The 23,048-nt window shown below is 51.0% G+C and overlaps 1 protein-coding gene across 6 annotated transcripts in view; it reads left to right on the top strand.

The window, feature by feature from the left end:
- Positions 1–21,713, top strand: part of SLC9A8 (solute carrier family 9 member A8) — an 84,934-nt gene extending 63,221 nt beyond the window's left edge. For 2 of the 6 annotated variants that reach the window (XM_050807466.1, XM_050807468.1), the window contains exons 11-16: positions 3,760–3,876; positions 7,424–7,506; positions 10,697–10,808; positions 13,590–13,810; positions 16,322–16,468; positions 17,380–21,713. In XM_050807466.1, coding sequence (XP_050663423.1) covers positions 3,760–3,876; positions 7,424–7,506; positions 10,697–10,808; positions 13,590–13,810; positions 16,322–16,468; positions 17,380–17,487 — 788 coding nt within the window. In that variant the 3' untranslated portion in view covers positions 17,488–21,713. Of the gene's footprint in view, positions 1–3,759; positions 3,877–7,423; positions 7,507–10,696; positions 10,809–12,786; positions 13,811–15,363; positions 15,721–16,321; positions 16,469–17,379 lie in introns of those variants that run through there. The other 4 variants (XR_007729353.1, XM_050807465.1, XM_050807464.1 and 1 more) reach the window with 4 other exon arrangements.
- Positions 21,714–23,048: the final 1,335 nt, after the last annotated feature.

The following is a 23,048-nucleotide window of genomic DNA, read 5'->3' as shown; positions in this document are numbered from 1 at the left end:
CTCTGTTGCTCAGGCTGGTCTCAAACTCCTGGGCTCAAGCAGTCCACCCACCTTGGCCTCCCAAAGTCCTGAGATTACAAGTATGAGTCACCGTGCCCAGCCTGTTACTTTAAAGATAAACTTTATAATCACATGGTGAAAGAACTGGCAGTCTGCGTGTTGAAGTGTTAATAGTAGTTAAGAGTAGTTACCTCTGAGCGGGCAGTGTGAATAGAGATTCTCTTTTACTCTATACCTCAGTGAGTCTGAATGTTTTATGGCAAAATATGTTTATTATTGAGTAATTAACATAGCATACTCATTATGGTTTCACTCAGCCCTCAAGAAGTATGTCATATTTTACACACAGTAAGGCACAGTACAGTGGAAATTGTACCATGATACCTTTTCACTGCCTTTTGGATTTGAATCCCATACTGTCTTCCTTTATTACATCTGAAACAGTGGATGTAACCATAAACAGAAGTGGATTTCCTCTCTCCCTTTCTTCTTTTCTGCCATTCTTCCTTCAGGAGGCTGAATGCTTTTGCTGCATTATCTGCTTGCTTAAATGATTTTGCCTTCTTAAAGGAGATTCTTCCATAAGTGTATTTTTAAAAATACCGTGCCTTTTACCTCACTTAAAAATGTTAGCCTGGTTTGCACGAACCCCCCTGTTGTGTTTCTATAGTCTGCTCCAGTGGCTGCAGACGAGGGTGGTGTGGGTGGTGGAGAGTCCCCTTAGCTTCTGGAGGGCATATGAAGCAGATACTTGAGCCATCCCTCTGGCTTTTGTGCCTGCTGCTGACCCTCTTTCCTTTTGCCTAGAACTCAAGGTGCCCTGACCCCACACTAGCCCAGGGTAAAGCCCTCTGGGATTGTCCAGATGGCCCCGTGCCAACAGTGGGTCAAGTGCATAGGTGGCAGCTGTGGTCCAGACTCAGCCCCCAGACAGGGCTTACTTATCCATGCAGAAAAATCCAAAATGTTTGAATTTGGTGACGTCCTTAAAGATGGAGATTTCCTGTAGGGAAAACCAGCGGGAAGACTGGTCCATGTTAGATCCTCAATCCCACAGGGCTACCGTCGGCCTTTGTAGCCAGGCTGAGCCAAGACTGTGCCTGTAATCCCAGCTACTTGGGAGGTTGAGACAGGAGAATTGCTTGAACCCGGGAGGCGGAAGTTGCAGTGAGCTGAGATTGTGCCACTGCACTCCAGCCTGGGCAACAAGAGTGAAACTCCATCTCAAAGAAAAACAACAGCAGCAAAAACAATCTTGAGCTCCAAAGAGCCCTAAAGGAGCAGGTAAAGAAGTCTCCTACCCTCTCATTTTCCTTTGCCCACCATGTCGGGTGTGTCTTACAGGAAGCATGGCTGGAATCTCACTGTAGGGGAAAATGAAGAGCGAAGGCACTTGCTGTTTCCTAAAGGGGTTAGGAGATCAAATGTCCAGCTCCTGCTGTCACTCAGCCAGCCCACACCTGCTGGGAAATACAAAAAAGTAGGTTTCCTATATTTTGTAGGGTATTGTGTTACAGTAAGCTTAGCAGTTGACATGTCTGTAATACAGTGCTCTGTGATTTTTTTTGTTTTTTTTTTTTGAGACAGAGTCTCACTCTGTCGCCCAGGCTGGAGTGCAGTGGCACGATCTCGGCTCATGCAACCTCCGCTCCTCCAAATTTAAGCAGTTCTCTGCCTCAGCCTCTGGAGTAGCTGGGATTACAGGCGTGTGCCACCATGCCCGGTTAATTTTTGTATTTTTAGTAGAGACGGGGTTTCACCATCTTGGCCAGGCTGGTCTTGAACTCCTGACCTCATGATCCACCTGCCTCGGCCTCCCAAAGTGCTGGGATTACAGGCATCAGCCACCACGCCCGGCCAATTTTCACCCTTTTATACATGGAAAGTTTGCCAGATAAGCCCTATTTCCACAAAATGGCAGAAGTGAATTAAAACTTTGCTTATGAAGTTTGACTTGCAATTAGTATATCTTGGCAGCTTATTTGATGACTTTTTAAGACAATCTCAGCTTCCTTACATGAAATACAGACCCCTTTCCTGCTGCCTACACAGGGAGATGCTGAGAAGAGAACTGTGAGTGCCGCAGGAGTGACTGAGGGCAGCGGACAAATGTCGAGGCTCGAATCCTGCATAAGCACAGAAGGTTGTAGACACCCTGGTGCAGGGCTCTGAAGAAAAGATGCATTACCTTTTTAAATGACAGTAGTTCAGGATTATGGGAAAATTCAAAGTTAAGGAAAAGTATTTTAAAAGTCCATCAAAATCCACATTTGGCCAGGTGAGGTGACTCACACCTATAATCCCAGCACTTTGGGAGGCCGATGCAGGTTGGATTGCTTGAGCTCAGGAGTTTGAGACCAGCCTGGGCAACATAGTGAAACCCATCTCTACAAAAACACAAAAAATTAGCCGGGTGTGGTGGTATGTGCCTGTGGTCCCAGCTACTTAGGAGGCTGAGGTGGGAGGATTGCTTGAGCCCAGAAGCCGGAGGTTGCAGTGAGCTGATACCACGCCATTGCACTCCAGCCTGGGCGACAAAGCGAAACCCTGTCTCAAAAAAAAAAAAAAAAAAAAAGAGGCCGGGTGCGGTGGCTCATGCCTGTAATCCCAGCATGTTGGGAGGCTAAGGCAGGTAGATCACCTGAAGTCAGGAGTTCGAGACCAGCCTGACCAACATGGAGAAACCTCATCTCTACTAAAAATACAAAAATAAGCTGGGCCTGGTGGTGGATGCCTGTAATCCCAGCTACTTGGGAGGCTGAAGCAGGAGAATCGCTTGAACCCAGGAGGTGGAGGTTGCAGTGAGTCGAGTTCATGCCATTGCACTCCAGCCTGGGCAGCAAGAGTGAGGCTCCGTCTAAAAAAAAAAAAAAAAAAAAAAAAAATCCACACATTATCCTTACACAGATTCTTAGGCTCCTTTCTGCCCCCCCAGAGTGGTTTGCTTGCTTGTACTCCTTATATAGTCATCCCTCAGCATCTGTGGAGGATCAGCTCTAGGACTCCCCACATATAGAAAATTCATAGGTGCTCAAGCTCCTTATGCAAAACGGTGCAGTTGGCCAGGCACGGTGGGCTCACACCTGTAATCCCAGCACTTCGGGAGGCCAAGGCGGGCAGATCACCCGAGGTCAGGAGTTCGAGACCAGCCTGGCCAACATGGTGAAACTTTATTTCTACTAAAAAGTAGTTGTCCCAACTACTCAGGAGGCTGAGGCAGGAGGATCACATAAACCTGGGAGGCAGAGGTTGCAGTGAGCCAAGATCGCACTATTGCCCTCCAGCCTGGGTGACAAGAGCAAAACTCTGTCTCAAAAAAAAAAAAAAAAAAAAAAAAGGTTGGGGGCAGTGCAGTGGGCCCTCGATAGCCACAGGTTCCACATCTGCCAGTGCTATCCCTGGATGTCAGTGATAGTCCATACCTTTTTAGCTCTGGTACTGTGAAGGGGACTTCATGTGGCTTATTTTCACTCACCCTCCTAACAGTTCTGTGAGTGGCTACTATTAGTCCCACTGTACAGAAGTGAAAACTGAGGCTCTGAGTAATGTGGCTCAAGGTCACCCAGCTAGTAATGAGGCTGCCAGAGTGAAGGGACCCATGGTATTTTTTCTGAAGCCTGTGGGAGGCTTCAGGTATTAGTTTATTTTCCTTTTTCTTAAATCCTCTAATGCTTTAGGCCCCAGGGCCTTGCAGGCATTGTGAGATCTGAGTTGGGCATCACACGGCAGTGCTTTCTGTTCTGTTCTTTCCCTGTCTAGGCATCATGGCCATCCTGTTCTCAGGCATTGTGATGTCCCACTACACGCACCATAATCTCTCCCCAGTCACCCAGATCCTCATGCAGCAGACCCTCCGCACCGTGGCCTTCTTGTGTGGTGAGTTCTGCGTCTGTGTGGCCATGCACAGGCCCACCCAGAGCTGATCTTTCTTCCTTACCCTGTTTTAGAGTCAGTTGAGACTTTCCTTGGCAGCAGGGCAGCAGCTCCTCAGAGCCAGATCCCGTACTTGCTTATCTTTTGTTTGTTCCTCTGGCTTTGAAATTTCATAAAGTAAACCAAACACCTAATAAATGAACATCTGGTGCCTACGATTTAAAGACCAAAAATAGTGAGAACCAATTATGAACATTTGAGACATGAATTTTTAATGTATTAATGTGACATTTCCAAAAATGTAGTCTTTGGAAATAATATTAATGATGGTTAGATGAAAATGGCTCCATAGTCAAGCAAGGCGTGGGGCTCATGCCTGTAATCCCAACTGTTTGGGAGGCTGAGAGGATCACTTGAGCCCAGCAGTTCGAGGCTGCAGTGGGCTATGATCTTCAACAAAAAAAAAGAAAGATAGAAAAAGATAAATTTTGTAGTCAAGAGTTTAGGAAATCCTGGTTAAATAAAATTTAACATTTATGAATTGCCAGACTTTTCAGCAAATGTGCATTGTAAAATCCTTAACGGGGGATATAGTTACAGAATTTTCCAAACTTGTCCACAGAATCTTTTATTCACAGAGCAGCCTGAGGGACATCACTCGGGGACAGTTTGCAGTAGAGGTGTCATTTGTTGGGCTGGGATAAACCATGATGGCTTTGTCTTTAAGCAGTTTGTTCGAGCTTATTTTCCCCACGCTCAGACATACCCATGTATCTCCCCACCAACTTTATACTTGGAAGTGGTTGGAGTCGGGGAACAACTCTCACCATGTCTCCCTAAGCTGGTCCCCAAGTGGCTCCTGCCCTAGTTGTCATCATCAAAGTCACTCCTGGCATTTTGGGGGATTTGTCTCTCTCTTTTTTTTTTGAGACGGAGTCTCGCTCTGTCGCCCAGGCTGGCGTGCAGTGGCGCGATCTCGGCTCACTGCAAGCTCCGCCTCCCGGTTTCACGCCATTCTCTCACCTCAGCCTTCCCAGTAGCTAGGACTACAGGTGCCCGTCACCACACCCGGCTAATTTTGTTTTTTGTATTTTTAGTATAGATGGGGTTTCACCGTGTTAGCCAGGATGGTCTTGATCTCCTGACCTTGTGATCCACCTGCCTCAGCCTCCCAAAGTGCTGGGATTACAGGCAAGAGCCACCACGCCCAGTCATTTGTCTCATTTTTAATTGCTACTTCCACACTGTTAGCATGCTAGAAGGCAGGGGCAGGCCAGGCAGAAACTTAGCAGATAGGGAGGCTCAGGTGAGGAGTAGTCACGTGACTTGCCCATGGTCTCACGGCCAAGAAGTGGGTATGCAGGCCAGGTCTCTTTATTCCTGGGCCAGTTCTCTCTCTTCCTGGGCCAGGTCTCTCTCTTCCTGGGCCAGAGGGTATTATTTGTACAGCACCTCTCTCAGAAAGTGAGACTACAGATTCTGACTCTTACCCTCCCAGTTAAAGACACATAAAGCAAATCATCCATCCAAAAAGATTCTGGTTTTTACCCAGCAGACTGGCAAATGTTAAGCTTGATAATACCCACTTCTGGCCTTGGTGTGTGGAAAACAGGCCTACTGGAATCTTTTCTGGAGAGTCATTTGCCATGTCTGTCTGAATTTAAAAGGCACGTACTCTTTGGCCCAACAGTTCAACCGTGTGGAATTTAGCCTGTACTGGGGTGTTTGCTGAACGTCTCAGAAATAGAAACAATCTAAATATCCATCCATAGAGGATTGGTCATTAGAAAAATTGTCAAATTTTGACAGTTTGTCAAGTGTGACTGAAAGACCGTCAAATACTCTGCAGATAAACATGATCCCACCCAGGGAAGAGGATAAACATGATTCTGCCTGCTGGCTGAACACTGTCACTAGCAAGGGTCCCAACTGTGGCAAAGTGGCAAAAATTCAGAGCAAATGACTGCGACGCCACATGACAAATGTGAAGGGGCTTTGGTTAACCATGATATATCCAGACCTTGGAGTTGATGCTGCCAGGAAAAAGCATCCACTAGATCTGAATGTCTTCTAAATGTGCTCATTTGGAAAGATCACACAAATATTAGATAAGAAAAAATTTCAAAGAGAGGAGGGTGGGTAAACTCTCCAGCTTGTGGACTTTTTTAAATTTGGGTACCATTCAAAGGAAAAACATTGTTAGAATGTAAAACAGCCTTGCTCTTTATGATCAGCTATTTTAAAATACAGTTTTAGACCAGGCGCAGTGGCTCACGCTTGTAATCCCAGCACTTTGGGAGGCCCAGGTGTGCGGATCACAAGGTCAGGAGTTCGAGACCAGCCTGGCCAACACAGTGAAACCCTGTCTCTACTAAAAAAAAAAAAAAAAAATTATCTGGGTGTGGTGGCGGGCACCTACAGTCCCAGCTACTCGGGAGGCTGAGGCAGGAGAATTGCTTGAACCCGGGAGGCGGAGGTTGTAGTGAGCCGAGATCATGCCACTGTACTCCAGCCTGGGAGAGAGAGTGAGACTCTGTCTCTAAAAATATATATATATACAGTTTTAATCTCTTTAGTCGTTATGCTATTCTTTTTTTTTTTTTTTTTTTTTTTTGAGACGGAGTCTCGCTCTGTTGCCCAGGCTGGAGTGCAGTGGCCGAATATCAGCTCACTGCAAGCTCTACCTCCTGGGTTTACGCCATTCTCCTGCCTCAGCCTCCCGAGTAGCTGGGACTATAGGTGCCTGCCACCTCGCCCGGCTATTTTTTTGTATTTTTTAGTAGAGACGGGGTTTCATCGTGTTAGCCAGGATGGTCTCGATCTCCTGACCTCGTGATCCTCCCGTCTCGGCCTCCCAAAGTGCTGGGATTACAGGCTTGAGCCACCGCGCCCGGCCTAGTCGTTATGCTATTCTGAGGGACATCACAGTTTAAGCAGAGAGCCTAGTGTGAGAAATTTATAAGGTGCTTTTTCTTAAAATATACAAGTTTGTGTGACAGAGAGTAAATATTGGGCTCTTTTTGGCTTGCAGAGTGGAGCCAAGAGTTAGCAATGAGTCTCACTCTGCAAATCCTGCTGGTTGTGAGCTGTGTTCTAAACCTTGTGGCAATGTTAAATATATTAAGCTAATCATGTGGAAGTTAACTAAAGACCCCTTCACGTTTGTCATGTGGCGTCGCAGTCATTTGCTCTGAATTTTGGCCACGTTGCCACAGTTGGGACCCTAGCTAGTGACAGTGTTCAGCAGATCGGCAGATTCATGTGTTTCCATCTTCCCTGGGCGGGATTGCGTTTATTTGCAGAAGTATTTGACAGTTGACTCATTACATTAAGAGATTTCTGAATACCAGGGACATATTGCTTATATAGTAGAAAAGAATAAGAGAATTTAAGCACAAGTTTGGCCAAGATATTGGCTGCAGGGTTTTCAAGAAAATAAGGAAAGTGTTGTATTGGATTCTGCCTGTGAATGTTTGCTTGCTTAACAGTTTAGTACCATATTGGAATGAAATCATTGGGGTTGAATAATCCATTCTTTGGTTTGTTTCAGAAACATGTGTGTTTGCATTTCTTGGCCTGTCCATTTTTAGTTTTCCTCACAAGTTTGAAATTTCCTTTGTCATCTGGTGCATAGTAAGTATTTTCCTTGTTTTTTTTATTTAATTACTTATTTGTAGATCAATAAACACATGTTCCGGATTCGTTTATGTAACTGTTAACTGTTCAAAGTCAACAGCTACATAGACAGTCTTTTGTTTAAAGTTTCTTTTGTTAAAAAAAAAAAAATCACAAACATACACTAAGGGGGCAGGGGTAGAATTAAGTGAATAAATATCCCCAGCAAGGACTTTTTTAAAGTTTTTTGTTTTTTTGTTTTCTGAGATGGAGTCTCGCTCTGTCGCCCAGACTGGAGTGCAGTAGTGCGATCTCAGCTCACTGCAACCTCCACCTCCCAGGTTCAAGTGATTCTCCTGCCTCAGCCTCCCAAGTAGCTGGGATTACAGGCACACATCACGATGCCCGGCTAATTTTTGTATTTTTAGTAGACATGGGGTTTCATCATACTGGTCAGACTGGTCTTGAACTCCTGACCTCGTGATCTACCTGCCTCAGCCTCCCAAAGTGCTGGGATTACAGGCATGAGCCACCGCGCTCAGTCTTGTTTTTTAAGATTTTTAATGGCCTTGAATATTATGGTCTTTAAATAAAAGTACAGGTTTGTAGGTTTTTGTGTGAGGAGGTAAAAGCAGATTTCAAAATTTAATATGTAATTGATCATAACCATGTAAAACTATTATGCACAGAAAAAAAGAAAGTATGTAAAGAAAATGTAGCCACATGTTCACAGTGGTTATAGAGCTGGGATTTCTTTCTCTTTCCTAATTTTTCTGGATAGTTTATTATGTACTTCTTACTGCAGTTTTCTTCAAATTTGTCTATTTATATTTGTCTGTTTATAAGATAGTCTGCCTGCAACCTGGGTACTTCCACCTGTCACTCAGCAAGAGCTCATTGCTCTTGGTCACTGTTATTCGTCCTCCAAACTCAGGTTTCAGGGCAAAAAAAAAAGCAGCAAAAGTAGCAAAAGTCCTTTACAGAAAGTATAATAGCCTAGGCTGGACGCAGTGGCTCACACCTGTAATCTCAGCACTTTGGGAGGCCGAGGCTGGTGGATCATGAGGTCAGCAGTTCGAAACCAGTCTGGCCAACATGGTGAAACCCTGTCTCTACTAAAAATGCAAAATTAGCTGGGCGTGGTGGTCTGCGCCTGTAATTCCACCTACTCGGGGGACTGAGGCAGGAGAATTGCTTGAACGCGGGAGGTGGAGGTTGCAGTGCAGTGAGCCGAGACCTCGCCATTTGCACCCCAGCCTGGGCAAAAAGAGCGAAACTCCGTCTCAAAAAAAAGTATAATAGCCTTTAGTGTGGCCACTGGATAAAAGGGGACACATTTAATCAAACCTGAAACACCAGTGTAGGCATGGAAGATTGGATTTCAGTGGGTGAAACAGGGAGGTGACTATTTCAGCCACAGGTTGGGAGGAAAATGAGAGGATGCCCTGGGGTGACAACTCAGTTTTCTCTAAGCAGTTAGGCCCAGGTTGGCCCTGCAGCTAGTGGAGATGGCCTGTGCTGTTCAGATGGGTTACAGTTCCTACCCTGTAAGCTCCGCTTAGTGGTCAAGAGCATGGGCTTTGGGGTCTGAACCAGATTTGAGGCTTGAATCCATTACTTCCTGCCTTGTCAACTTGGACCAATTCATCTCTCTATACCTCAGTTCCTTTGCCTATAAACTGGAGATAATAATACCTACTTTATAAGACCTTTGCAGGGATTTAAATTTAGCAGGATAATGCATGTAAAATGATCAGCATGTTGTCTGGCATAGAAATGTTTGATGATTGGAAACATTTACTCTTGACCAGGCATGGTGGCTCACACCTATTATCCCAGCACTTTGGGAGTCTGAGGCGGGCAGATTACTTGAGGTCAGGAGTTTGAGACCAGCCTGGCCAACTTGGCGAAACCCAGTCTCTACTAAAAATACAAAAATCAGCTGGGCATGGTAGCACACGCCTGTAATCCCAGCTACTAGGGAGACTGAGGCAGGACAATTGCTTGAACCTGGGGGCCAGATGTTGCAGTAAGCCAAGATCGCACCACAGCACTCCATCTCAAAAAAAAAAAAAAAAAAAAATACTGTAAAATTCATGCTTGTTAAAGGAATAAACTGAAAGCCTAAAGAATGTGCTGTATATGTCTGTGTCATCCTTTTCAAGTAATTATGGTAAGAACCAAAATGAAGAAAATGAAAGTAAAGTAATAAATGTCCTAAGAATCCACTTGGATAAGATTTAAACTTTAGGCTGGGTGCAGTGACTCACACCTGTAATCCTAGCACTTTGGGAGGCAAAGGAAGGATGATTGCTTGAGACCAGGAGTTTGAGACCAGCCTGGGCAACATAGCAAGACCTCATCTTTAACTAAAAAGTTTAAAAAATTAGCCAGGCATAGTGGTGCATGCCTGTAGTTCTAGCTACTTGGGAGGTTAAGGTGGGAGGATCACTTGAGCCCAGGAGGTTGAGGTTGCATTGAGCCACAATCGCGTCACTGTACTCCAGCATGGGAGACAGAGCGAGACCTTGTCTCAAAAAAAAAAAAAAAAACAACAAAAGATGTGAACTTTACATAAAGCTGTACTTTGCCAAGACTAACATGCCTTTGGAGTTGGAGAGGAACCAAAAGCCACAGCAAGAAGCTGGCCGGCTAAGCCAGGGCATATGGCCTCCTTGTAGACCCTACCTCTGCGTTCCTCTTGCTCAGACAGCAGTGTTTCCACGCATGGGTAGGTCCTTCACAGCTGCCCTCCTTTCCCTGAGGGAGAGGCAGAAACACCTTGTCTGTCCCCTTGGGGCTGGAATGATCAATGCAGGCCTGTCCCAAGGAGGAGCGCCTTTGGAGTCAGGTTTTCCTTAAACTAATCTGTGAATACTTCTGTACAGCCTCTTGGCATTCAGTTTTGTTCTGCTGTCATTACTAATGCCCTTCCTGATACCTCGTCGGTTCTCTTTTCTGGCTACTGAGAAAGGTAACGTACAAAGCTTTATCCTTTCCTAGATGCATAGAATCCCGCAGCTCCGGCAGCACGCCCATGCTGGGTCTCTCACGAGCATGGTGTTGCTCGTGTCTTTTGTGGCTGAGGGGAATGAGGGGAATGCTGCATTTGTACTGGATGTGTTACACAGTCTGCAACAGCTTCAAGAAGCTTCAGCGTGAAGAGCCAGATGTTTTCACCTAAGACTTAGTTTGTTGCTATCAACAGGTGCTTGTACTATTTGGCAGAGCGGTAAACATTTTCCCTCTTTCCTACCTCCTGAATTTCTTCCGGGATCATAAAATCACACCGAAGATGATGTTCATCATGTGGTTTAGTGGTAAGTCAAATCTTGAATAAATGGAGTGGGGAAATACCTGTTAAAAGCACGCCCCACACAGAGAGAGCCATGGTTCTCTGCTAGCGCCCTTGGCAAAGCCACAAGTAATCAATACTCCCATCTAATGGCACCTACTGCAACCAAGATGGTGCCCCTCACCATGGTGCTATGAAGTGGGTGTGGCTAGGTTGGAAGAGGGCAAAGGACATGCCCAGGGTCACGTGACCACTGGAGGCAGAGCCGGGATTTCTGCCACTCTCCGCTGGACAGGACAGTGCAGTCCAGGACGCAGCTGGGCGTGGCTCAGTGCCTCCCTGTGGGTTTTCTAGGCTGAAGTAATAATGGACTCAAGGTAGAAAAGGTGAAAGTTGAAACTGTTTCATACCTTATGTTAGTTTTGGATATTTTTCCTTTAAGTCACAAAGTTCTGGTAGTTTAATTTGAATGTTTCAGTTGCTATTTAATCGCTTTTTAAAGGATGGAAATGATTTCATAAATCTTTGCTTCTAAAGAACTGGATCCATAGGCATCCTTAAATTTATTTTTGAGCAATACATACTGTTCTTTATGCTTTCTTGCTTAAATATTATAATTAAAGTATTTTCCGTGTGGGTTGAGTTATAGCAACATACTTTATAATGTTCTTTATCCAAAGGCATATCTGCAAGTTTGTCTCAGATTTCTCTTCTTTCTAAAGGCCATGTTTAAAAATGTATATGTTTCATATATATGTACGTATATGTCTATGTATGTATACATATATATATGGTGAGAAAAACTCATTTTTTTCCTAATCTCTTTTTCTAGTGAGGCAAACTACTTTGTAAAGTGGTTGCAGAAGTGTGTCAGAGGTTTTTGAAGTGATGTGAGCTATTTGGGAAGGGGGGCATGAGGATGAGAGAGCGTTACAGGGAAGGTTGGAGTGTATTTGAAATGGCGGGGGCTGTCAGCTCCTGTTCTCTCCCAAGCTCCCCGGGCTCTTGCTCCGTGGGTTTCCATCCAGGCTTTCCTGGATCTTCAACGAGGGGCACCGAACAAGCGTCTGCTTCCGGCCCCTCCTATCATCATTTAAGCAATCAGAGCTTCTCCTTCCTACAAAACACCAGGAACTTCAGCCAGAGTTCCTCCTCACGTCCCCCGCCGCTGCATCCACGCCTCTTTCGCCATGGCCAGACCCCTGCGAGTGAGCCATGCTCGCTCATTTTCCCCACTTCTTCACCGTCTGTCCACGGGGCAGGAATTGGCCTTGGCAGGTCACCAGTGACCTCCCGCAGCCAGACCTGGAGGGGAGGGATCCGCCCCCATCCTAGTCCACCTCCTTCCCACCGCCCCTGCCTCTGATGAGGACCGTTTCACCCTCTTCCCCGGCCTCTGGGGCAAGCTCCTCCTTTCTCCTCTTTGGTGTCTCCTTGGGCTCGTCCCCCTTCACTAACCCCTCAAATAGCAGCTTCTTCAGGAGTTGGCCCCAGCCCCGCTTCTGTTTGTGTGTTCTGCACTTCACTGAGTGTGCTCACGCATCCACTGGCCTTCACTTCCACCTAGTCCAAAGCTGTTCCCGCAAACCCAGACCTCCCTCTGGGATCCATACTCCTGTTTCCAGCTGCCTGTTTGGATGCCATGGAGATGCCGCCATCCCTATGCCTTTGCATCTCCCTTGCCCAAGAAATCTTTGAATTGCCCCATGGCCTGGCTAACTGGTACTAAGCACTTGCTGGGTACATACCCTGTTAAAGCACATGACATGTGCCATGCCACTGAACCCTCTGGCCCATGACAGGTTTAGAGAGGCTGAGAGTCCTTCGTCCTTGCCATGTCTCTGTATTATGTGCCCTTTGCTCTTGCCCTGCCATCTCCCCATCTGGGTCTGGCCTGCAGCAGTCTGGCTGTCCTACCCCCTGGTGATGTGAGCCTCCCTGCCTTCCTGTCTGGGGCAGGTCCTGGTGCTGTCTACACCCCACCCTCCCACCTTCTCTTCCAGGTACCATTTCACAACCCTCATTTGCTGTGTCTCCTCCCAGCTGCTCTAGGAGCTCCCCAAGGGTGGGGCTAGGACTGCCTGTCCCCTCAGTACGGCGCCAAGGAAGCCAGGAAGCTTCTAAGAGAGGAAAGTGCTGTTTCCCAGCTCAGTCCATGCCCCTCAGTTGTTTCCTAGTAGCCTCACAGGGGACCAGCCAGCCTCATTACCACCTAAGCAGCCCACAGCCCCATCAGTGCCACCAGGGGCCTCCACAGGGGCAGCATCTCGAGATAGGAGGGGTACTGGACACACTGCATCCTGTGCTGTTGTGGGTATTAGATGAGTGGCCCTGGGTGGGCCATGCTGCTCTTGGCCTCCATCCCTCATCTGTGTGTTGTGGACAAGAGTATCGCTGCTCGGTAAGGATTCCTGTGAAGATCCAGTGATGCTCTACACGCTGAACACCTGCCCGGGCCTGGTGCACACACAGGAAGGGCTCAGCCCACAGCAGCTGTCCTGCAGTTTCCAGGACACGAGCGTCAGGCTTGATAAGTCCTCCTGCACCCACACCTGGGGCTCTGTAGCTGGGGCAGGCCACCTCATTTGATCTGCCCAAGTGGGCATGGAGGTGAGTCTGTGGTCCCCACATCTCTGCCACCTGCTCTTTACACCCCAAAGCCTCACAGGGCGAGCACACGCCCTTTAGCAGGGCCATTAGAATAATCGGCTGGTCGCAGTGTTGGGCTGGTGGATTTCCAGGGAAGCCAGCCCATGAAGCTGCTGCCTCCTCACTGTGTCCTCTCATGCTGTTTGCTGTCCCCCAGGCCTGCGGGGGGCCATCCCCTATGCCCTGAGCCTGCACCTGGACCTGGAGCCCATGGAGAAGCGACAGCTCATCGGCACCACCACCATCGTCATTGTGCTCTTCACCATCCTGCTGCTGGGCGGCAGCACCATGCCCCTCATTCGCCTCATGGACATCGAGGACGCCAAGGCACGCCGCAGGAACAAGAAGGACGTCAACCTCAGCAAGACGGAGAAGATGGTCAGTATCACGCACCTGCGGGGTGGGGCAGGGGGCTGGCCTGCTGCACAGCTGATGGTCCCCACTGTCAGGAGATGGGGAGATGAGCCTTGCTTTGAGGACGCCCAGCACCTCCACACACACGCACACACACTGGTCCCCCACTGAGAAGGAGGTGACAGAACTTGAGTTCTGAAGCATGGCTCTTGTTGGGGGGGTGTCTGGCAACTTTGTGACCTGCCGCAGCCAGGGAAGCTGTGGGCGACCCCATCTGCTCCCTCTCTGAAGCTCCATAGGGCACCACAGGAGTCTGGGCCTATGCCACTCTCCTAGCAGTGCCTCTGCCCTGCCAGCAGCTGAGACACCTGTCAGGGCCCAGGTTTGAGGGTTTCAAAATCCCATCATTCCCCAGTATGGTTTTACTAAAAACCACCTGTTGGGGGCCCGAGGAGGGGAGGACGGCTTGTGGTGGCTGTGAGGGCCGTGAGGGGTACTCCCCCAAGGACAGACATGGTGTGGGGTTGGAGGTACCCAGGCCCCAGCTGTAGGGAGAGCTGAGGCTCTGCAGCCTGCCCACCTCTTCTTCCTACAAGCCGCTGCCCCTGCCACCAAGCTGCCTTCCTGCCCTGTCTTCACCCTCAGGACCCCTATGCAAAGCTAGGCCCTCTGACCAAAGCAGAGGCTGCTGTAGGCTCCAGCCCAGAGCATCCCCTGCCAATCGTGCATTTCTGGACATGCATCTCTTTCTAGTTTCCATATGCTAGGCCTCAGTAATTTTAATCAGTCATCAGAGGCCCAGGAGTCCTCACGTAGCCATCCACGGCTAACATTGGAGTCAGGGCTGGCAAGACCATGGCCTCCAGTCTCCAAACTGGGCCCCTCAGCCAGTGCAGTGCTGCTGGGAGGAAAGTTCCAGATGGCTGTGAGGCCTGGCTCTGCAGAACTTCCATCACACTAAGAGGCCCTTTGCCCCCAACCCCTATCTACCAACTTTTTTGGTTTTCACAAAAGCTCTAGCTTAGGTCTTTCTGGGTATCAGAATTGGTGGGGGGTTGCTACACACAGGCTGCTGGGTCTGTCACCAGCATCTCATAGGTCTGGCATGGGGTCCGAAAGAATTTGTGTTTCTTCTTTATTTCCGAGACAGGGTCTCACTCTGTTGCATAGGCTGAAGTGCAGTGGCGCGATCGTGGCCACCCACTGCAGCCCGGACCTCTTGGGCTCAAGCGATCCTCTCACCTCAGCCTCTGGAGTAGCTGGGACTCCAGACAGGCGTGACCCCACCCAGCTAATTTTTTTCTTATTTTTAGTAGAGACAGGGTCTCACTATGTGGCCCAGGCTAAGAATTTGCGTTTCTAACAAGTTGCCAGGTAGTACTGCTGCAGCCAATCCTGTGAACACGCTTGGCGAAGCACAGCACTAGCAGAAACAGGACAGCTCCTCTGAGGATGAACCGCTGAGTTTCTGGAATGTTTTCTGTGGCAGTCAATGTGCTTGCATTTTCCTTGGACTATCTCAGATTGTCCCAATAGCCTGCATGGAAACTGGTGCTTTCATTATACCCATTTTGCAGATGAGAATGCTGAGGCACCAAGAGAATCAGATCAGACAGCTGCGGGCAGACTCCCAAGCCTGCGTTCTTCACCACCACACTGATCAGCAGTCCTCAAAATGGGGTCCCCAGACTAGCAGCATCATTGGAAACCTGTTAGATCTGCAGATTCCCAAGCCCACTCAGATCTACTGAATTAGCACCTCTGCAGGTGGCTCCGGTGGGCTCCGTATTTTGTGGTTTCACAAGCCCCCCAGGTAGATTCTAATACAGACCAGTGTTTGACAACCACTGCTTCACAGCATCTAAATGCCCTCCCCTCCCCTGCCGTCATCTCCCCTCCCTGCTCCTGCCCCGCACCCATTTCCCCCCCCACCCCCGCCACCACCTGCACCTGTGGCCCCACCAAGGCTCCTGCAGCAGAACGGGCACTGCACTCAGAGCCTGTCTGCTTTGCTCCTGCCTCTTCACCTCTGGCCCTCCCCTCCACATGGGGCCCTTTTCTCATCCCTCTCCAATGCCTACAGGATGTGTCCCTCTCCCCTCTCCTCTCCTGACTTGATTGGCAAAAGCCTGTCCATGGTGGAGTCCTAGCTAATAGACCCACAGGCAAAGACACAAAAAGCCTCCCTGTGCAATTTGCTGCTAATGAAAAGCCCAGAACAGCAGTTCCGGTCCTGGTTGCATGATAGAATCACCCAAAAAGCTTGAAAAGCTTAAAAACCAAGCCCCAGCCCAGCCCAGTCCTTCTGTTTTAGCTGTCCTAGGTGGGGTCCTGGGCATCCATTGTGCCCTGAGGGACCTTCCTGCCTCCCTGCGGGCTCCCAGGAGGCCGTCTGCTGCCCATCGTCACCCTGCACTGATGGTCAAGTGGAGTTAGGATTGGGGACACTGGCGGCCTGGGTGGTGTGGGGGCTTCCAGAGGTGCCCCCGATGGTGCCTGCTGATGGCCGTCGGGCCGCCTTTCTTCCCTGCTCAGGGCAACACTGTGGAGTCGGAGCACCTGTCGGAGCTCACGGAGGAGGAGTACGAGGCCCACTACATCAGGCGGCAGGACCTCAAAGGCTTCATGTGGCTGGACGCCAAGTACCTAAACCCCTTCTTCACTCGGAGGCTGACGCAGGAGGTGGGATACCGGCCAGGCCACACTTTCTGGGGGTCCCTTGCCTGCCTCCTTCAGGACCTGCGGTGGCCCAGGGTGGGGTGGAGGAAGAGTGGGGAGGCAGAAAGTCTCACGTGGGCCCGCCAGGCTGCGGCCTCCTGATCTGCAGGCTGGACATGCTTGTGGAACTCGGCATCTGCTGTTTTTCCTTCGCTGCCACGTTTAGTGCGAGGTTAATAATAGATTTGTTAACACAGTTTGGTTTTCCTGGATGACAGACACGGGGTATCGATCAGCTACTGAATCAGAGCTGAGGAATTTCAGACATACCAGGACCTCAGGCTGTGGCCCAAGGCTGCCCCCAGCTCAGGCCTCTGGTTCTGTCCCTCGGGGCACTGCTGGCCTCTCTTTAGTTGGAGGCCTTGCGTAGGGGTGGGGCTCTTCCTGCGGCTGCCTGCTTTGTTTCTATGCAGGCCCATTTTCCATTCTGATAGCTGCCGGTGTGTGCGCTCTTCCAGGAGCCAGGCAGCTCCAGTGACTGTGACCACAACTGCTTCCTTCTCCAGCATCCTGTGCAGTGGATGCAGCTGTCTCCCTGACAGCTGAGGAGATGGAGGCCCAAGGGGGTGCAGTAACCCCGCGAGATCACAGCCAATACGGGCATAATTGGGAGCAGAGCTAAGTGTGTCTGACTCCAGAGACCACATTTTCAACCTCACGCCATGCTACCTCCTTCTTTCTGAATGACACCTCCCGTGATCTCCACCCCCACAAAGAACAATCCCAGCTCAGTTTGTTCAATTGAAACTGAAGTTGCCTGTGGCCATCACCCTACCTCCTACCTCCTCCCCAGACACCCCACCCAAGGCACCCAGCAGCCTCCCCTCCCTTCCTTGGCCCTGCCCCTGACGGCTTGGTTGTGTCTCTGGACCCAGGACCTGCACCACGGGCGCATCCAGATGAAAACTCTCACCAACAAGTGGTACGAGGAGGTACGCCAGGGCCCCTCCGGCTCCGAGGACGACGAGCAGGAGCTGCTCTGACGCCAGGTGCCAAGGCTTCAGGCAGGCAGGCCCAGGATGGGCGTTTGCTGCCCACAGACACTCAGCAGGGGCCTCGCAGAGGTGTGTGCATCCAGCAGCCCCTTCAGGACTCCAGACATAGAGGGCGGGGCGAGGTACTGGCTGCAGAGTCACCTTAGTCCAGAACTTGCCAGGCCTTTGGAGCCAGGTGACTTCTTGGGAAACTGTCATCTCCCCACTCCTCCCTGAGCCAGCCTCTGCTCAGTGTGGCTCGTCCGCCCACAGAGGGGAGGGAGCACGGGGCCAAGTGCCAGTCATCTGTGAAGCTGGGGCACCTACCCCGCCACCTGGAGGACCCCTGTGGCCCCCTGCCTAGACCACCATCTACAGGTGTGCCATTCCCCAGCCACTGCCTTCATCCTGCCCCTGCCGGACTGGCAGAGCCAGGGGTGAGCCACCTGCCTTTGAGTCATCAAGATGCCTCCGCAGCCACAATTCTGACCTAAGTGGCAGGGCCCAGAAATCTTGAAAACCTCCCGCTGCCCTTTGTGGCACTTCCTGTGCTCCCTCAGAGAGAGGGAAAGAAACGGAGTGACCTTTTTCCCTTTGCCTGATTGGCACTTCTCAGCCTGTCTCCCTGGACAGCAGGTGGCTGCTGCCTTTCTCTGGGCATCTTCTGAATGTTTACACTGGTACCTTCTGGTATCTTCTTTAGAGCCCCCTGCAAGCTGCAACCCAAGGCTTTTATCTTGCAGGGTCAGAGCGCCCTCTAGAGGGAAAAGCTAGAGGCACAGGGTTCCTGCTGGCCCACAACTGCTGTCTTAATTAGGTTTAAATTCATGCATTTTACAGCAAAGTGCTGAGAGCCTCGTAGTCACCTCCTGCCATCTGATCTCCCTCCCCACCATTCCCATACTCAGTTGTTCTTTTGTCTAACCGGAGGCCACTGTGCCGAGGCCCTGCAGTGTCTGCTCACTGCTGCCATCTTCGCTGCTAATCAGGGTTCCATCCTCTTTCCCCTCTCCCAGTTCCCCACCACGTTGGATCCCATTTGTCACCCATGCTAGGGTCCCCAAAGCACTGGGGCAGGGGCCAGAGCAGCAGCACCCAGTGCTCCCCTCTCCCACCCCGACCTGGAGTCAGAAGCAGATGCTCCACGCACACACACCCCAGCCCTGTCCCAGGGGCCCGGCCTCCTCAGCCATCTCAGGGTGAGGAGCTGTCAGTCATGTCCAGACGGAATGGAGTCACTGACTCGCATCCTCTCCTCACCTCCCCTTTGACAAGCCTCAAACTGCTCAGCTCATCGAAGGGCCATTGCCAACTTCCGTATGTGGTTCTGGGTCCCAGGGAGCCTTGGAACCTGGCCCCCTGGGGTGGTTTAATTCACCATGTGCATTCCTGCTTCTCTGGGGACACGGTGGGCCAGCATGGTCCCTGGGCTGGAGCAAACGCATCTCCATCTCTTCCACCTCAGACGGTGTGGCTCCGGATATCAGGAGGGACTGACCTCAGGACCTGTGCCAGGAACAAGAGGCCAGGCCCGATGCTGCCACCTCGCCTTGCCCCTGAAGTGAGAGCAGGCCAGCCGGGCAGGAAGCATGCTGTTTACTTTTTGCATGAAAAGTAAATTTGTACTTGATAGAGCTAAAATATGATCTTTTTAAATTTCTCAACCCTATCATTTGAGCCATTGCCTTGCTTAATTTTGGTCTCCACCATTTCCTTCTAGTGGAGAAGAGAGGAAGTCAGAGGGTGGGGACCTTTGCCTGCCCCTGGGCGAGTGGGGGCAGGGATCTGAGACCAGATTGTTCTTGCGCCCCTGCCAGAACTCACTCTCGCCTGAAGTTTAGGGTCCCGTCTCCCAGATGTCAGTTGCTTTGCAATCAGTTGTTTGCCAGGATTTATTTCTTTCCTAATCTTAAATTCACAGATAAAGCAATGAAGAGAGTCAGATCCCATTTCCGTCTGCCCCCTCGCCGCCAGGTCTGATAGCCCCAACCACGCCACACCTGGCCTCATGCTTTCAGCTGAGACCTGAAAAGGATGCTGTGGCGGAAGAGCATGTGGGGCTTGGTGGGGGGGCCCTAGAATTTGTGGGGGGCAGAGGGGGTGGCGGGACCTTTCCCAGGAGGTACCAGCACCTGCCTCGATCTCCTGTGAGCCTTGTCTGCCCCCAGGCGGCCAGGTGAGGTCAGCAGCCTGGGAGAGTGCCCCCAAGAGATGAGGGCACCCCGTGTTCCTTGGCAGTCTTGACTCGCCTTGGTAACAAAAGGCCATAGAAGTCTGTTTTTCTGGGTCAGTTTTTTTCAAATGTCTTTGCCTGAGAATAACAAATTGCTGCTGTCTACCTTTAGCACACCCGATAATTCTATTTGGGGCAGTGAATGCGCAGAAGATATAAAAATATGCAGCTTAACTATATCTTCCTGCATGTGTATTTATTTTCTTCTGGGTCTAGGCCGTGGGACAGGAGAGCTGTGGCATGTAGGAGGAATACTTCAGGGTGAGTGAAGGCTGGAGCCAGGGAGCGCTGGGGAAACCAGCCTTTAGCCAGCAGTCCCTCCACCACAGGCGCTGCCGTGTGGAACCAGTTCTTGGAGTAAATCCCACGCTTTCTGCAGCCTGTAGTTGTTATGACCCCTCGGAACAACCACCCCATGACTTGTGTGTGGTCTCGCAGGGAAAGGGGCTGGCTTCTAGGTTCCCGAGATAAGTTTGCAGGGGGCTGGGCCAGGGCCAGGCTAAGGGTGGCTCAGTTCCATCATCTAGAGCTCAGACACTCTGCCCAGAGGCAGAACTGAAGCCCTCTCGGCCCCTACCCTAAGCCAGCCACCCCTCTTCACAGTGGGTGGACTGGGCTGGGCCAGCCGGGCTGGCTGGCATGAGGCCAAGGGGCAGGCCTGAGCGCCAGAGTCACCCAGGTTAGCCCACAGGATTCCTTTGTGTGCCATGGAATGCCGAAAGATGGGTGACTGGGGACCCTTCTTAAAACCCTTGGCAAGGGTGCCATCGGCACGGCTTGGCCTCATGAAGTCTCGGGTCCATGTACCCACGGGGCGCATATGCTTACAGAGTCCTCAGCAGGGTGGCCGAGGCCAGGCCTCTTCTGCTGAGGAGGGTGCAGGCTGGGGTGTAGGTGTGGCCGGGGGTGGCTCAGGGCTGGAACTGCTGCCTGATTCCTGTGTGGGGAGAAGCTCAGTGGCCGTTGGCTGCCACTGACAAGGATTTCACATGCAGAAGAGAAAAGGTCCCCCTCTGCCCCCCAGATTCCCTGCCGAGTGAGTGCCAGTGTGTGCTGCCCTTGCTGGGGGCAGGTAGGAAACCCTGAGCTTCCTGATGAGTCATGAAGCAGTGTCCTTGGGAAGGCGTCTCCAGAGCTCCGGGCCCTCTGCCTAACGCCCTCCATCTCAGTCAGATAAAGGCTTCAAGAGAATAAAGAGCCAGCCCCCTTCCATTTAGGCTCCTGCCATTTCCCCAACAGTTCCCCAACAGTTAGACATTGAGGGGCTTCACTGTTAGCGGGCACGTAACAGAAGGAAGACTAATACACGCCCCTGCCCTGTCCCATCCCCCTCCCCCGAGCCATTTTCTTGCTGTGCTCTCTGGTGCCCTTGAGTTGGTCTCCCTGGCTGCTCTGCGGGGGCTTCACTGGCTTTGGGGTGAATGCGAAGTGCTGGTGAGCAGTGGGCCTGTGACTGAATAGGAAGATATGCATCCGTGGTCAAAAGTCACCTGCCAGCCCTCTGGAGACAGAGCCTCAGGCCGGGATGGGGAGGCCCCACTACTCCCACCTGCATGGTGGGCACGGCCTGGCTTATACCAAAGGCATTGACGGTTTCTCCAAGTAGGGATCTGCAAAGCTTGAATTGTCCTCAAGATGGCAAAGCTTGAATTGTCAAGATGGATGTGAATCTTACATTCCTTTTCATCATTTCCTATGTAAAAATGAAGAGTGCTGGGTTTTTGTTTTAAGAAGCATTATGAAGGCCAGACGTACTCATTTTTCTCCTGCAAGTGAGCTGGGAGAGGCCCCTGTTAGGCCCGTTTCCTGAGCAGTGCTGTGCTGCTCTTCTTGATGGGGCTTCGGGCTGGGGGGGAAAGCGGGTCAGAGGTGGGGGGCCTGTGGCTGCCATGCGGGAGCCCCTGCGCCATCTCTGACTCTTTAAGGGAGTCAGGAATAGATGTGTGAACAGTCATGTCACTGGATGCCTATTTAGAAATAAAGTGTATGCTGCTGAATCGGAGCCAGTGTCTGTTCATGTTCAGGTGGCTTTGCAGATGCACAGGTCACACCTAGACTGGGCTCTGTGGCACACAGCTACCCAGCCCCTGGGCCGGTAGCAGCCATGTCACCAGGAAGTGCAGTGTTTAGGAGCAGGGCTGGGTCAGGGCAGCCTGTGTCTGGTTCCCACCTTTGGCCCTCAGTGAGGAGCATGTGAGGCTCAGCCCCCAGCCAGGCTCAGCTTCTCCTCACAATGCTGGGAGCCCTTCCTCCCTGGGTTCGCTGGCTGTCCGCCCAGGCTGCAGGGCCGCCTGGCCTCCTGCTCGGGGCTTGTAGATCAGTGCCCCACAGGCATTTGCCTGATGGTGAAATGGGGAACTTCTGTCACTGAACCTGCCCTCCCGCAGGAGTGGGGGCGTCCATAGCCTCTGATCAGAGGTGGTGGCGAGTGGGGGAAGAAGGGTCACGAGTTCATCTATACCCCCACGTACTTCCAAAGGCATCCAAGCTGCTGATGGTAACAGGCACGAACCAAAAATGCATGTGATATAAAATGAAACCAGTCAGGAGCAGCTGTCCTGGCCCCGGCCACGGGGCAAGAGCTGAGTTTCCTGGTTCTTCCCACCCTGTGCTTCAGCCCACCCTAGGGGAGACTCCCAAGGCCACAGTGGGCTCGCCTTGGTCCGCTTTTGGTGGAAACCCAGATTCAGAGAAATATTTCTCCAGCATAATAAAAACTGCAAGTGTGATGACAAGTGGTAGCTGACACTTGGCCTCAGTGTCAGGGAGGCACCATGAGAATGATGAGGACTCTGGCTGACAGAAAGCAGAATTTTCCAGGCCAGGCCTGCCTGTGAGGGCGGCTGGGAAGTGGGGCTGTGCCGTGCTGAGCCGTGTCAGCTGGGACAGAACGCAGTGCTGGCAGCAAAGGTAGGCGGTGGTCCTGAGTGGGCACCTCGCTCCCATGAAGGGAACAGGGCATGTTTCATTTGTATTTCAACCTTCTCAACTCCTAGAAAAAGCTCTTAGGGTAGAGGGGAGCAATCGAGGCAAGAAATATTTTCCTTAGAGGCTAGAAAGCTGGCGGGGGGCTGGAGGGTCACGCACAAACTTGAGGGCCCTGTAACCCCCGCTTATTATTCCACAGGGCACTAGGGGAATGAAGCTGGCCTGAAGCGGGGCCCCACTGCCTCCTGGAGGCAACCCCCCACCCCAGGCAAGGGACAACACAGCCCTCTGGCTCTAGCTAGAGCAGATGGGAGACATGAAGGGCAGTGGGGGTCAGGGGCCAGTATAGTCATCTCAAGGCCCTGAGTGACAGGAAGTGCCCCATAAATGGGGATCCTCTTTGTATCTG

This window comes from Macaca thibetana, chromosome 10, assembly GCF_024542745.1.
Source record: "Macaca thibetana thibetana isolate TM-01 chromosome 10, ASM2454274v1, whole genome shotgun sequence".
Taxonomy (NCBI): Eukaryota; Metazoa; Chordata; class Mammalia; order Primates; family Cercopithecidae; genus Macaca; species Macaca thibetana.
Note: the sequence above shows the minus strand (reverse complement) of the source record. Positions and strands in the feature narration are given on the sequence as shown.